The 15,917-nt window shown below is 39.9% G+C and overlaps 2 protein-coding genes across 3 annotated transcripts in view; both read left to right on the plus strand.

Moving 5' to 3' along the window:
• Positions 1-15,917, plus strand: part of LOC103510976 (transcription factor AP-4) — an 80,977-nt gene that overhangs the window by 12,316 nt on the left and 52,744 nt on the right. The gene's annotated exons all lie outside the window — the stretch shown is intronic.
• LOC113468162 lies at positions 1,813-7,080 on the plus strand. 2 transcript variants are annotated; one of them, XM_026824880.1, is made up of 4 exons: positions 1,813-2,948; positions 3,038-3,436; positions 3,601-3,759; positions 6,799-7,080. In XM_026824880.1, exons 1-3 carry the CDS (start codon positions 2,018-2,020, stop codon positions 3,753-3,755), a joined length of 1,485 nt encoding a protein of 494 aa, XP_026680681.1. In that variant the 5' UTR covers positions 1,813-2,017; the 3' UTR covers positions 3,756-3,759; positions 6,799-7,080. The 2 variants fall into 2 exon arrangements, with proteins under 2 accessions (XP_026680681.1, XP_026680680.1); XM_026824879.1 differs by having other exon boundaries at positions 3,601-3,748; positions 6,796-7,080.

Consider the following 15,917-nt stretch of genomic DNA (forward strand, 5'->3'; position numbering starts at 1 on the left):
CTGTGTTTGGGCTTGTCATGTAGGAGGCTGTGGCTGTGGGCTGTTGATGTAAGCTGAGGGACAGCAGACTACTTGGACTTCTCGGTAGACTGCGAAATGAGATTGGAGGCGTTAGTTATGTTGTTATTTAATGACTTTAGCTTTCAATCGTTGGAAAAGAATGAGAGAAAAAAGGAAATTGTAGATTGTGAAAAATTATTAAAATAAATAAAAATAATTGAAGGGAAAGAAATATGATACTGGAATTTTATACTTGGGGTTGTTTTTACCTCATTAACCCTGGGGAAAGTTTAATGAGGAACATAATCAACACTCATGTTGATTCATCATCAACATTCATGTTGATTCGTTTGTCAGAGGAGATATCAATTTTCATATTTATATGCCAGAAATTGAGGAGGGGAATACTTCTAGAATTGAAAGAAATGGGATGAAGAATGGGGAATGGGGGTGGTAGTGCTGTAAAAGAAATAAATAAAAAGAAATGGATAGAAAAGACAGGAGGAGAAAGAGAATATGATAAAGAAAAAGAAAGGAGGAGGTGGTGACGAAGATAGAGAACAACAGAGGAAGAAGAGAGCGATGACGAAGAATATGGAACGAGGAGGAAGATGGAGAAGGAGAAGAATAGGCCTAAGAAGAAAAAGGAGGAAAGAAGGAGACGAAAAAGAAGATGGACGAAGGAGAGACAAAGAAGGAGGAAGATGGAGAAGTAGAGAGGAAGGAAAAGGGGATTGGAAGGAAGGAAGATGGGTATAGGGGGGAATGGAGGAGTTGCAAATGGGTAAAAATTATTAATAAATGGTCGATTCCTATGTAAAAAGTAGTGAAAAATAAATCTGAGGTCAAAACTCCGAAAAACTAACTGTAAAAGGTCGAAAATTCAATTTTCCGTTCTAATGAAAGAGTTCAAAGATGTGTGACGTCAGACTTCAGGCAGTTGTTTCGCTAGGTAGCGCCAGTATGCAAGCACGCTTGCGGAGGAAAAACTGCAGAAGAATGTTTCCAGTTGTTCATTACCCCAGACATGATAACACGCATGACCAAACTTACCAATAGTAAAATAGATCAAATCACAACCACAACCAGGGATGAGATCATGCCCACTGATGAATCGGAAATGAAAGCTTTTCTAGGGATTCTCATTCTATCTGGACTTTATCTGTATGAAAATCTACGGGAACTATGGGATGCTGGTGGATTTGGTGTTGATATATTCCGTGCTACAATCAGTGCCACACGCTTCCTGAATCTACTCAAATGTTTTCAATTCACACCAGAGGAGAATCTAACGGATGTGCTCAAGTTCATGGATGAGTTCAATACTAACTGTCAGGATAACATGGAGTTGAGTTCCTATGTGACACTGGAGGAGCAAAGTCTCGCATACCGTGGCGAGTGTCCTATCCGCTATACTACTCGTAAGAAGGTAGGTATCCGTCTGATGTCAGTACGTGATGCACGTCTCAACTATACGCATGCAGGAGTCCTGTGCGAAGAAACACTGAGCTTGGTAACAAAATGAATGGGTGACGGGAAGGTTAGCCGTTAGCAGTGGCTCCCCCATTTATTTTCCTTCGTCTAATTTGAAAATGATGTTGTCTCATCATCCATTAGGCTGATTGTTATTATTATTGTTTTTGTCTTCAGCTTTTTATTTTCGTTTTTATTGTTTCTCTTTATTCTTGGGATTGTGGGAGAAAGGGAAAAAAAGAGGAGGAAAAGGAGAGGGATGGAGAGAGATTGGTTAGGTAGGGAGGAGTGGAGGGTGGCTCAATGTGATTAGACCAATGAGGTACCTACCCGGCTGTGCTACCCAATACCCAGTCTCAGTGTTTGTGTTGTGTTGCGAGCCACGTGTTAATAGTTTGTGTATTCCGAATATTTTCAATTACTGTAGTTTTTCGATTGCCTTCGTTTTGATTTTGTTGGTATAACCTTTAGTTTAGTGTGTATTCTGTTAGTGTGTGGATTTTATAAAGTTCGGGTTCGTGTCTTGTTGTTACCACGTGGTAAGATGGATGCCTCATCCAGTAATGCTGCCATCTACCGGAGTAAAGACAAACAAACCCATTGGAGTCTATTGCCTTCAGCTGACACCCTCAATGAGCTCCCTACCCTATTCCAAGGATCTGCCAAAGTCAAAGGTAAAGCCGAGTCTGCCAAAACTGCAGAAGAATGTTTCCAGTTGTTCATTACCCCAGACATGATAACACGCATGACCAAACTTACCAATAGTAAAATAGATCAAATCACAACCACAACCAGGGATGAGATCATGCCCACTGATGAATCGGAAATGAAAGCTTTTCTAGGGATTCTCATTCTATCTGGACTTTATCTGTATGAAAATCTACGGGAACTATGGGATGCTGGTGGATTTGGTGTTGATATATTCCGTGCTACAATCAGTGCCACACGCTTCCTGAATCTACTCAAATGTTTTCAATTCACACCAGAGGAGAATCTAACGGATGTGCTCAAGTTCATGGATGAGTTCAATACTAACTGTCAGGATAACATGGAGTTGAGTTCCTATGTGACACTGGAGGAGCAAAGTCTTGCATACCGTGGCGAGTGTCCTATTCGCTATACTACTCGTAAGAAGGTAGGTATCCGTCTGATGTCAGTACGTGATGCACGTCTCAACTATACGCATGGTATTGCTGTACACCGCCTGGACAAGGATAAGAATGAAGTGGTCGCCAAACTGACAGCCCCCTTACAAGGTCCAGACCGATTGATAGTCGCAGACAAGAGATTCACCTCTGCTTCATTGGTAGATCAGTTCACTCTCTCTCAGTCATTCTTCCTCGGTCAGATCAAAAACAATTCCCCTGAACTACCTCCTGAGTTTGCAGCGGGCATGGTGACAAGTGATGGACCAACTGTTTGTCTGTACAGCAACCGCATGACATTGATCAGTCACACGCTTAAGAATGATGACAATGTATTCCTCCTGTCCAATCTACAGAGCGTCAAGTCTGCCCTCAATGATGTGCTAGTAACATATGATGCCTTGGCTTGTCAGATAGATCTGTATTCCTCCTGTCCAATCTACAGAGCGTCAAGTCTGCCCTCAATGATGTGCTAGTAACATATGATGCGTTGGCTTGTCAGATAGATGTGGTAGATGCCATGTGTCGAACCTATTCCTGCTCCAAGAGAACCAACCGCTGGGATATGCATATTCTGTTCCGTCTGATCGATATTGCCTGTATTAACGCTCAGATCATCTTCACTATTAACGACGCCAATGAAACCTTGACGCGCAGGAATTTCCTCAAGAAGATGACGGTAGAGATGGCTAAACCGTATTTGATTGCACGTTCCAGAATGACAACTCTCCCTACTGCTGTTCGTGAATCAGCAGCCAAGATAGCTAACGTGTCTATGGTGTGTGGTCTAACTGATCATGCTGAGATGATTCCTCAAGGCCGGGCCATTAAGAACAAGAGATGTACAGCCTGTCCGAAGACCATTGACTGTAAATCACCTTACTACTGTCAGGGGTGTAAGCGTTTCATCTGTCGGAAACGATCTTATTTGTTCTGTAAGGAGTGCATTACCTTTTCTACTGACAAATCGTAATCCCTCAAGGCCGGGCCATTAAGAACAAGAGATGCACAGCCTGTCCGAAGACCATTGACTGTAAATCACCTTACTATTGTCAGGGGTGTAAGCGTTTCATCTGTCGGAAACGATCTTATTTGTTCTGTAAGGAGTGCATTACCTTTTCTACTGACAAATCGTAATTAGGCTGTGGCTGTGGGCTGTTGATGTAAGCTGAGGGACAGCAGACTACTTGGACTACTCGTAGACTGCGGAATGAGATTGGAGGCGTTAGTTATGTTGTCATTTTATGATTTTAGCTTTCAATCGTTGGAAAATGACAAAAAAGAATAAAGGAAAAAAGGAAATTGTAGATTGTGAAAAATTATTAAAATAAATAAAAATAATTGAAGGGAAAGAAATATGATACTGGAATTTTATACTTGGGGTTGTTTTTACCTCATTAACCCTGGGGAAAGTTTAATGAGGAACATAATCAACATTCATGTTGATTCATCATCAACATCAACATTCATGTTGATTCGTTTGTCAGAGGAGATATCAATTTTCATATTTATATGCCAGAAATGGAGGAGGGGAATACTTCTAGAATTGAAAGAAATGGGATGAAGAATGGGGGTGGTAGTGTTGTAAAAGAAATAAATAAAAAGAAATGGATAGAAAAGACAGGAGGAGAAAGAGAATACGATAAAGAAAAAGAGAAGAGGAGGTGGTGACGAAGATAGAGAACAACAGAGGAAGAAGAGAGCGATGACGAAGAATATGGAACGAGGAGGAAGATGGAGAAGGAGAAGAATAGGCCTAAGAAGAAAAACGAGGAAAGAAGGAGACGAAAAAGAAGAAGGACGAAGGAGAGACAAAGAAGGAGGAAGATGGAGAAGTAGAGAGGAAGGAAGAGAGGGGATTGGAAGGAAGGAAGATGGGTATAGGGGGGAATGGAGCAGTTGCAAATGGGTAAAAAATATTAATAAATGGTCGATTCCTATGTAAAAAGTAGTGAAAAATCTAAATCTGAGGTCAAAACTCCGAAAAAATAACTATGTATAAGTAAAAGGTCGAAAATTCAATTTTCATTTTCCGTTCTAAGTAATGAAAGAGTTCAAAGATGTGTGACGTCAGACTTCAGGCAGTTGTTTCGCTAGGTAGCGCCAGTATGCAAGCACGCTTGCGGAAGAGTAGAATCTATGAAGACAAGACAAGTAATCAGGACTAAAAACAGTCAGTCTTCATCACTTAACAAGTTATAGAGGTGTTTTCAAAATTGTCTCTCGTATTGTACGGGTATACTCTAACTGAGAGGTCTATTTTCTTTCTTCATAGGTAGATAGATACTAGGTATATACCAGTCTATAGCCAGGAATTTCACGGATTAGGATACTAAAATTCTATCAGGAATCGGAAAACGAGCTCTGCTGTAACTTTTTGAGGAGACATGTTTAATTGTGAGGCACCCGGTACACCGGTAACATGTTAATAACGTTGTATGCAACTGTAAATACCTACCAATCCAAAATCCAAATCCAAATTGTTTCTCAGAATCTCAGTTATTGAATTCTTTTACGAACAGTTACAGAGAACAGTTATGTAAAAGATAAAAATAACATTTAAAAGTAAAACGATAGATATAGCCTTTTATGTAGGTGTTATATTGGAACGTAGGGTTATCATCTCTCTTTCATTGAACTATTAAACTTCAGGAGTGGAGAGGGATTGTTCACTATTAAATTAACCGTTTCCAATAAATTTTATTGTAATGGCTCATTCTCATTTTATTCACCTTTACTATAGGTAGATAAGTACCTATAATGTTCAATGGTGGGAGGTGAAAGTATTGAATCAACATAATTTGGTTTTGTGTTTATAAATTAAAACTAGAGGACCTAAAAAAAAATATCGTCTAGTATAGATAGGTGGCTCGGTTTAGAGACTTCCTCTGTTCATTTTTTATCAAGAGGAGAAGTTTTTTGACTATATCTGATCAACTCTTGTGTTACGGAATTTAGAGTTTGTGCAAATTAAAATAATATCACACCTGATAAGGGGTTTATGTGTGAATTGGATGTCGGATATAAGTGCAAATTAAAATAATATCACACCTGATAAAGGGTTTATGTGTGAATTGGATGTCAGATATAAGTGCAAATTAAAATAATATCACACACACCTGATAAAGGATTTATGTGTGAATTGGATGTCGGATATAACAGGGGTCATAGGCTGAGAGGATCTCATTCAAAAGAAAAGTCGTGATCGAAAATGTTAGATTGAAGAAAAAAAAAAAAAAAAAAAAACCCTTCCCGCCCCTTTCCTCTCAATACCATAGCGTCCTGTTTCACTGGGAAATATCAGAATTGATGTAGCATGTCCGGCGCAGCGGCTTACACTCATTAAGCGTTTAATTGTTACAAATGTGAACTACATGTTGTATATTCAGGTGTTAAATTGTCCAGCACCCTCCTCGTTAGTAGCAACGCTCAGTTGATTCTCGTCTGCCCCGGGGTATAAACCTGTGGTCCTTGCATCCGGTGACTTCCAGTGATGATGCAGCATCTATAGATACATGGGTAATTGTTATCTCCGAATGCAATTGTGGTAAATATAGTGTAGGGGGGATCATCATATGTGTTGGGATATACCGGTATACTGGGTCTGAGGTGTGACACCTATGTCATCATAGGTGAGTAGTGCTGAGACTGTCAGCCTAGAACAAAATGTCTCATTTCACTATCAGTTTAATATTTTTCTTTATTGATACCATTTTGTTTACAAGTTGAGAAATGAAGAAAAGAGAAAAACAAAGAAGTGGTCTTCGTGATCATTTGAGGATATCTCACTTTTTGAAATGAAAACGGCGGGGTATAAACCTGTGGTCCTTGCATCCGGTGACTTCCAGTGATGATGCAGCATCTATAGGTACATGGGTAATTGTTATCTCCGAATGCAATTGTGGTAAATATAGTGTAGGGGGGATCATATGTGTTGGGATACACCGGTATACTGGGTCTGAGGTGTGACGTGTGACAGGTGACACCTATGTCATCATAGATGAGTAGTGCTTAGACTGTGAGCCTAGAACAAAATGTCTCATTACACTATCAGTTTAATATTTTTCATTATTGATACCATTTTGTTTTTACAAGTTGAGAAATGAAGAAAAGAGAAAAACAAAGAAGTGGTCTTCGTGATCATTTGAGGATATCTCACTTTTTGAAATGAAAACAAATCGTAATGGGTTAAAAGAAGGTTAAACTGTCCTCAGTCTAATATTGTTCACGTTACGTACCTACTTTTCAGTTGATCTCTGGTTTGATTTTTTTTTTTTTACTACGCATTGAAATACTTTATTATAATTAGGAATTAGAAAAACTACCCACTTTGAAAAACTTTCTCAAATGAAAGATTTTTTTACTAGATATTATTACTTACAAACTTACATAATTATTTTCTATAAAAAAAAGTTGACGTTTAGTTTAAATAAAAGAAGAAGAAAATATTTTTAGTTACTTACCTTCTTTGTTCTTTTCTTCCTATTTGTACCTAGTTATTTGCCTCTAGTTTGCTATCTCACTGTCTACTCACGTGGGCTGTTAGGGCGTGGCACATGCTATAAAATCTACAATGTCATGCAGGCTTTCGTCTTCCTTGTCGAAACACATCAACTTGAAGTGTTGTAAAATGAAAATCCTCCATCAGAAAGTCAAAGATCATTGAAAATAATGAGTTGGTCATTCATTTACTGTCTCGACGCCTTTGTGCTAGCGCGCGGCGTTATGTAGAAAATGCCAAAGTTGAAAAGTTTGAGAGAGAAGAAAGCGACGGCATGGTTTGCATGCTTTCAGTGTTTGGAGTGGGGTGGTGTTACAGCGCGGGTCGATGAAGCCTAGGTTTCGAGAGAGAGAAGAAAGCGACGGCATGGTTTGCATGCTTTCAGTGTTTGGAGTGGGGTGGTGTTACAGCGCGGGTCGATGAAGCCTAGGTTAGGGTTGTGGGGTGTGGGGGTAGCACAGGACGTCTGGTTACCATAGCAACCAACTCAATGACTGGCGTACTGTACTGCCTTCTCCTCTTCTTAATTGAATTTCCTCCACACGGAGAGAAAGAAGTGTTCGCATATTTTCTCTTCTCCTTCTGCTACTGCTGATTTAATAAAAAAAATGTCTAAGCAGCAAGCAGCAGCTGACTGGGAACAAATAACTCAACATGAATTTTCCAACGAGTCAATATCTTGTAGGTATGTATATACTTTCTGCCTCGAGACTGGAAATGAAATTATTTATCATTGCGTTGGGGTTGAAAAGTTGAGAGGAGAGGGATAAAGTCTGCTTAGTACACAGGAGTAATCTTTCTAGTACCCTGAGGTTGAGTAGGTACGTTTATTTAGTTCTGTACTTCATAGTGCCTTACCTACCCGTGTACTTTTTGTACAAAAGAGATCCCTGCCAGCCTAGTTAGCTTAGTTGGTAGTGCGTCTGCCTCGTAAGTGCTAGGCCGCGGGTTCGATTCCCGCCCGGGGCGGATTTTATCCTGATAGGATAATGTTCGTTCTCGGAACGGCTGGCTTTCTCTTATCCTGTCTTCCTTCTCTCTTCGATTTCGGGACGATAAGACCATAGCAGTTACAGTTCCCTCTGTCAAACCTCTTTTAAAAAAAGGTCTTTTCTCACGAAACTCCTTGAAAAAAGTTAGGTTTGGAGGGCACTGTAACTGCTGAGGTCTTATTGTCCCGAAATCGGAGAGAGAAGGAAGGGCAGGATAGGAGAGAACCAGCCGTTCCGAGAACGAACCTTATCTGTGGTTCACCCCGGGGCGGGAATCGACCCCGTGACCTAGCGCTTGCAAGAAGTAAAATAAACTGAAAGAATTTCGTCAGTAACGTCGGAAATTTTGATTTTTTTTTTTTTCTTTATTACGAGCTACCTACTTCCAAAGAAAAATCCGAGAGAAATAACATGTTAGTGAACGATCAGATAAATGAGAAAAGTAATCACAATAAAAATAGGATGTTAGGCTCAAGAAATAAAAGATCGATTTTCGTATAATGTGTCGAATAAAGAATGTATGAATGGTCAACGTATTCTGATTAAAGATTCCTAATGTATCAGATTGGTAAAGGAGTATTGGCAGCAAAGCTTACCTTAAATGAACTCCTAGCAAAACTTTCAAGTTGCAGAACAAGTGCAGAACCATCACAACAAGAAATGTGACAATTCCAACGAAAGTTTCTTGGCCTCACTCAACCCCGCTCGGAATGTGCAGCGTGTTGGTTTAGTATAGAATGCAACTACCAGGCTGGAGTGAAAGAATAAGAACCGGCACTCACAGAGAGAAAGGAATGTGTCGACCAATGAATGGCGAGCAGAGAAGATAATTAAACACGAAGAATGGCATTGCAACCGCTCGCTGCACGCTGTGAGGCTCTCGACTAGAATAGAGAAGAACCGTAAGGATTTAGCAGTCTACGTCTTGTCTGAATGCCCTTTCTTTGGCATTACAACACTTGAACCTTAAGACAAGGAGAACCAAGAGAAAGATGTTGGTGTGCAGTTCACACGGTGTGGTGCATTGGTGCAAGCTGAGGTGAATCAGTGCGTGAATAGTTTGAGAGTTCATTAGCAAATGCAGGAGGAGCTTGATTACCTGCAGTAGAATGCCACATGTGTTGCCAAGAGATTGATGCTGGTGCATCACCTGTATTATAATTACCTACTTGTTCTCTATAAGTGTGTATAGTATACCCTCCTAACTTTGCAAGATTACTATGAGTTTACTCCGCTGGCTATATGGGTTTTTTTATCAATGAAATTGTACATGGTCGCTCTGGCTGTCGAGGCGCGATAACGCCATCGTAAAGTTCTCCACACAATTTCGTGGGTGTCAATACCTAGTGCCTAGACTTTGGAAGATTACTATGAGTTTACTCCGCTGGCTATATGGGTTTTTTTATCAATGAAATTGTACATGGTCGCTCTGGCTGTGTGTTGGCCATTAAAATGAATGAACTTTCTCGATTCTCGCTTTACGATTCCCACACACAAATCTTGTACGTAGCGCCCGACTGTGAATAGTGGGTGAATCAGGCGTCAGTACCTGATATGATATACTGTTCTACTTGATCTGGATTCTAGAAATACCAAGTATGACCAGGGCCATAGTCAGAAATTAAACTTGGTTTAGTTTTCACTCGCGGATTGAGCTGTCTAAAATTTTTGAAATCAACCAATCAGATTGTTCAATGCGAGTTCTAAAGAAATATATAGGGGGGAATAACTATACTCGTCTTTTACACGTATTTAATTACATAAAAAACTGACACATGTGGGTGAATCCGGCGTCAGTACCTGATATGATATTCTGTTCTACTTGATCTGGATTCTAGAAATACCAAGTATGACCGGCGCCACAGTCAGAAATTAAACTTGGTTTAGTTTTCACTCGCGGATTGAGCTGTCTAAAATTTTTGAAATCAACCAATCAGATTGTTCAATGCGAGAGTTAAACTTGAACCAAGTTTAAACAGTACATCCCGATGTAGAATCTATGAAGACAAGACAAGTAACAAGTAATCAGGACTAAAAACAGTCAGTCTTCATCACTTAACAAGTTATAGAGGTGTTTTCCAAATTGTCTCTCGTATTTTACGGGTATACTCTAACTGAGAGGTCTATTTTCTTTCTTCATAGGTAGATACTAGGTATATCCCAGTCTATAGCCAGGAATTTCACGGACTAGGATACTAAAATTTTGTCAGGAATCGGAAAACAAGCTCTGCTGTAACTTTTTGAGGAGACATGTTTAATTGTGAGGCACCCGGTACACCGGTAACATGTTAATAACGTTGTATGCAACTGTTTATAGCCAGGAATTTCACGGACTAGGATACTAAAATTCTATCAGGAATCGGAAAACAAGCTCTGCTGTAACCTCTTGAGGAGACATGTTTAATTGTGAGGCACCCAGTACACCGGTAACATGTTAATAACGTTGTATGCAACTGTGCCTACATACGAGACCGGCCTGGTTTGTATGGTTTGGTCTTTTGTATGGGAGACTGCTATGGAGCGCCTCTCCTTTCATTGATGGAGTTACACGAACTTGTTCTCTCTTAACATTCTTCGAACGTGACTGTTGGAAACTTTTTCTCCGTCCTCCTTTCATTGATGGAGTTACACGAACTTGTTCTCTCTTAACATTCTTCGAACGTGACTGTTGGAAACTTTTTCTCCATCCCGAATCTCATATGAACTCTCGGCATTGCGTAGCTGTTTGTATTTCATTTGTGTGTCGTCTAGTGGTTTTTGTTGCTCTACTCATGACTTGTCTTGAGCTACAGGTGTATTCCGTACTGACGTATATTCCTACTATTAATTTCACTGCGGCTACCAATTCCGAAATAGATTTTGGGCACATGATGCGGTTTCTTCGTTTTTCGTAAGTTTTATAGGCACTAGAGTCAGAGTCTCTCTTTGACTCTCATCTCTCAAGCATTTTTTTTTTTTCGTTTTTTTTTCTTTTCTTTTTTTCTCGGGCATTCTTATTTTGTTTCAATATCTGGTAAATTGCTTCGTGTCCAAACGTCCGCATATATTAAAGAAGTCCTGAAATCTCAAGATTCTACTTGAGTTGAACCCGAAGTTTTTCTCCGAATATTTTCGTATTTCAAATTCAAACTTCGTAAGTTTTATAGGCAGTATTAGAGTCTCTCTTTGACTCTCATCTTTTTTTTCTTTTCTTTTTTCCTCGGGCATTCTTATTTTGTTTCAAAATGTGGTAAATTGCTTCGTGTCCTATTGTCCGCATATATATTAAAGAAGTCCTGAAATCTCAAGATTCTACTTGAGTTGAACCCGAAGTTTTTCTCCGAATATTTTCGTATTTCAAATTCAAAAGCCGCCGTCACTTGTCAAGAGAAAAATATTTTTTACAACTTTTACAAACGTCGACAATTTTTTTCCTCTCTTACCTTTTGTTTCGAAATACTTGATGTTTGTTAATGAATTTCTCGCTGCGCTTTCAGATTTTTTCCGCTTTCTAGAATGAAAGTAAATAGGTGTTGTATGATACTCTGCTCTCTCGAGTTGCCTACGTATTTTTTCCTTGCCTTCTTCCTCTCTTACCTTTTGTTTCGAAATACTTGATGTTTGTTAATGAATTTCTCGCTACGCTTTCAGATTTTTTTCCGCTTTCTAGAATGAAAGTAAATAGGTGTTGTATGATACTCTGCTCTCTCGAGTTGCCTACGTATTTTTTCCTTGCCTTCTGTAGAGTCTCTCTTTGACTCTCATCTCTCAAGCATCTATTTTTTTGTTTTTTTGTTTTTTTTCTTTTTTTTTCTCGGGCATTCTTATTTTGTTTCAAAATCTGGTAAATTGCTTCGTGTCCAAATGTCCGCATATATATTAAAGAAGTCCTGAAATCTCAAGATTCTACTTGAGTTGAACCCGAAGTTTTTCTCCGAATATTTTCGTATTTCAAATTCAAAAGCCGCCGTCACTTGTCAAGAGAAAAATATTTTTTACAACTTTTACAAACGTCGACAATTTTTTTCCTCTCTTACCTTTTGTTTCGAAATACTTGATGTTTGTTAATGAATTTCTCGCTGCGCTTTCAGATTTTTTCCGCTTTCTAGAATGAAAGTAAATAGGTGTTGTATGATACTCTGCTCTCTCGAGTTGCCTACGTATTTTTTCCTTGCCTTCTCTCTAGTTTTTCCTACTAATCACTCTCGCGCTTTTTACTACTTGATAGTACGAGTATTTCAACGTTCCCTCCTCTGCTCCCTATTCTGTTCACCTCAACTTGTGTATGACTCCCTTGTGTTTTCAATGTTTGAATACAGACAGCAGGTTTTGTAAAGCTTGTAAGTTTCTCGTTATTGCGCTTGCCAGCAGCCCTGTAACTGACGTAGAATGTTGGACTCTTAATCTGGGTGACTGGGGTTCGAGTCCCAATACAGTTCACTGAACCACTAGGTATGTTTCATCCGATGTTATTATTGGCAAATATCTCGTGACATATGGCTCGGGTTTGGTGACGAGGTGTGACTTGAGATCTTTGACATCACGTCATATCACAGTTCTCATGTTTTTTCTTCCAAGTATTTATATTGACTTAAGTATTTGGTCTGTATATCTATACACCTCTATCGTTGTGTATCATAAACTTCCGGGCCCCCTTACATCCGCTTCAGCGTTGTTTTACGACACGTTGGGAAGTGTTTGGTTTTCAGCAAAATGTCGCGGGAAGATCAAACACATTTCAATCTATTTTCGTCTCATGTTCCAGCGGCAGATTGGAAGATAATAATCCAGAAATAAGAGTTGGGGAACAGCAAGAGCTGATACACGGTCGAACTACGAACTTTCTTGTCACTGCAGCAAAATCCTTTGATCGAACCTACTTGTTTTTTCACTTGATCTGTCGGCAGTAAAATTGTTGAACGTCTCAACTTCATACCATCTAACTATGAAGTATGTAGTGTAGGAAAAACCAGTTCATCAGTACACAGATTACCAGTCCATCAGTACACAGATTACCAGTCCACCAGTGTAGTGTAGGAAAAACCAGTTCATCAGTACACAGATTACCAGTCCATCAGTACACAGATTACCAGTCCATCAGTACACAGATTACCAGTTCATCAGTACACAGATTACCAGTCCATCAGTACACAGATTACCAGTCCACCAGTACACAGATTACCAGTCCATCAGTACACAGATTACCAGTCCATCAGTACACAGATTGCCAGTCCATCAGTACACAGATTACCAGTCCATCAGTACACTGATTGCCAGTCCATCAGTACACAGATTACCAGTCCATCAGTACACAGATTGCCAGTCCATCAGTACACAGATTACCAGTCCATCAGTACACAGATTACCAGTCCATCAGTACACAGATTACCAGTCCATCAGTACACAGATTACCAAACCACCAGTACACAGATTACCAGTCCATCAGTACACAGATTACCAGTCCATCAGTACACAGATTACCAGTCCATCAGTACACAGATTACCAAACCACCAGTACACAGATTGCCAGTCAATCAGTACACAGTAATCCATCAGTACACAGATTACCAGTCCATCAGTACACAGATTACCAGTCCATCAGTACACAGATTACCAGTCCATCAGTACACAGATTACCATTTCCTCTCAATACCATAGCGTCCTGTTTCACTGGGAAATGTTAGAATTGATGTAGCATGTCCGGCGCAGCGGCTTACACTCATTAAGCGTTTAATTGTTACAAATGTGAACTACATGTTGTATATTCAATTCTGTTCACCTCAACTTGTGTATGACTCCCTTGTGTTTTCAATGTTTGAATATTCATACAGACAGCAGGTTCTGTAAAGCTTGTAAGTTTCTCGTTATTGCGCTTGCCAGCAGCCCTGTAACCTTGCCTTCTCTCTAGTTTTTCCTACTAATCACTCTCGCGCTTTTTACTACTTGATAGTACGAGTATTTCAACGTTCCCTCCTCTGCTCCCTTCCCTATTCTGTTCACCTCAACTTGTGTATGACTCCCTTGCGTTTTCAATGTTTGAATATTCATACAGACAGCAGGTTCTGTAAAGCTTGTAAGTTTCTCGTTATTGCGCTTGCCAGCAGCCCTGTAACTTATAAAGTTCGGGTTCGTGTCTTGTTGTTACCACGTGGTAAGATGGATGCCTCATCCAGTAATGCTGCCATCTACCGGAGTAAAGACAAACAAACCCATTGGAGTCTATTCCCTTCAGCTGACACCCTCAATGAGCTCCCTACCCTATTCCAAGGATCTGCCAAAGTCAAAGGTAAAGCCGAGTCTGCCAAAACTGCAGGTAGAATGTTGGACTCGTAATCTGGGTGACTGGGGTTCGAGTCCCAATACAGTTCACTGAACCACATCCGATGTTATTATTGGCAAATATCTCGTGACATATGGCTCGGGTTTGGTGACGAGGTGTGACTTGAGATCTTTGACATCACGTCATATCACAGTTCTCATGTTTTTTCTTCCAAGTATTTATATTGACTTTAGTATTTGGTCTGTATATCTATACACCTCTATCGTTGTGTATCATAAACTTCCGGGCCCCTTACATCCGCTTCAGCGTTGTTTTACGACACGTTGGGAAGTGTTTGGTTTTCAGCAAAATGTCGCGGGAAGATCAAACACATTTCAATCTATTTTCGTCTCATGTTCCAGCGGCAGATTGGAAGATAATAATCCAGAAATAAGAGTTGGGGGACAGCAAGAGCTGATACACGGTCGAACTACGAACTTTTTTGTCACTGCAGCAAAATCCTTTGATCGGACCTACTTGTTTTTTCACTTGATCTGTCGGCAGTAAAATTGTTGAACGTCTCAACTTCATACCATTTAACTATGAAGTATGTAGTGTAGGAAAAACCAGTTCATCAGTACACAGATTACCAGTCCATCAGTACACAGATTACCAGTCCATCAGTCTAGAATCTAGAATGTTGGACTCGTAATCTGGGTGACTGGGGTTCGAGTCCCAATACAGTTCACTGAACCACTAGGTATGTTTCATCCGATGTTATTATTGGCAAATATCTCGTGACATATGGCTCGGGTTTGGTGACGAGGTGTGACTTGAGATCTTTGACATCACGTCACTATCTTATATCGTAACTCACTTTACTTTTTAATCTTATATTATAAGAACGAGATCCATTCACTCATTCACATTTCACAGTTCACATTTCACATTTCATAGTTCACACACTGATCGCTCTATCTCTAGAACCACAACACCTAGAAAGCTGAAATTTGGTAGGAATATTCCTTTTATGGTCTAGGTGTGCAATAAGAAAGGATTTTGCGAAAATCTAAACCGATCCTGAGATATGATCAATTTTTGATCGCTAAAATCACCATAAGAAATACACAGAGTGCAGAGACTGAGGGAGAGAAAACTTTTCCTCGCTCGCCTAATATTGAGTTTCGTTTATGTTTTTAGTTTGATAAAAATACAAGTTCGGCCATGCCTTTTCCACAAGCTTGGCCATGCCTCGGGATGAACTAGCGGGATTCCGGAGCGAAGCGACGGAATTCAGCTAGTAAATCTTATATTATAAGAACGAGAACTCATTCACATTTCACACACTGATCGCCCTATCTCGAGAACCACCACACCTAGCAAGCTGCAATTTGGCAGCGATATTCCTTTTATGCTCTAGGGGGGCTTTCGTCTTCCTTGTCGAAACACATCAACTTGAAGTGTTGTAAACTGAAAAGCCTCCATCAGAAAGTCAAAGATCATTGAAAATAATAAGTTGGTCATTCATTTACTGTCTCGACGCCTTTGTGCTAGCGCGCGGCGTTATG

This window comes from Diaphorina citri, unplaced genomic scaffold (assembly GCF_000475195.1).
Source record: "Diaphorina citri unplaced genomic scaffold, Diaci psyllid genome assembly version 1.1 scaffold661, whole genome shotgun sequence".
NCBI classification, from domain to species: domain Eukaryota; kingdom Metazoa; phylum Arthropoda; class Insecta; order Hemiptera; family Psyllidae; genus Diaphorina; species Diaphorina citri.

Bases quoted from the DNA above. Each gene is read 5' to 3' on its own strand.
- LOC113468162 (XM_026824880.1), top strand. From the start codon at position 2,018: ATGGATGCCTCATCCAGTAATGCTGCCATCTACCGGAGTAAAGACAAA. The intron at 2,949-3,037 runs ATGTATTCCTCC...TGTCAGATAGAT, and splicing joins CACGCTTAAGAATGATGACA to CTGTATTCCTCCTGTCCAAT. The intron at 3,437-3,600 runs GCCGGGCCATTA...TAATCCCTCAAG, and splicing joins TGCTGAGATGATTCCTCAAG to GCCGGGCCATTAAGAACAAG.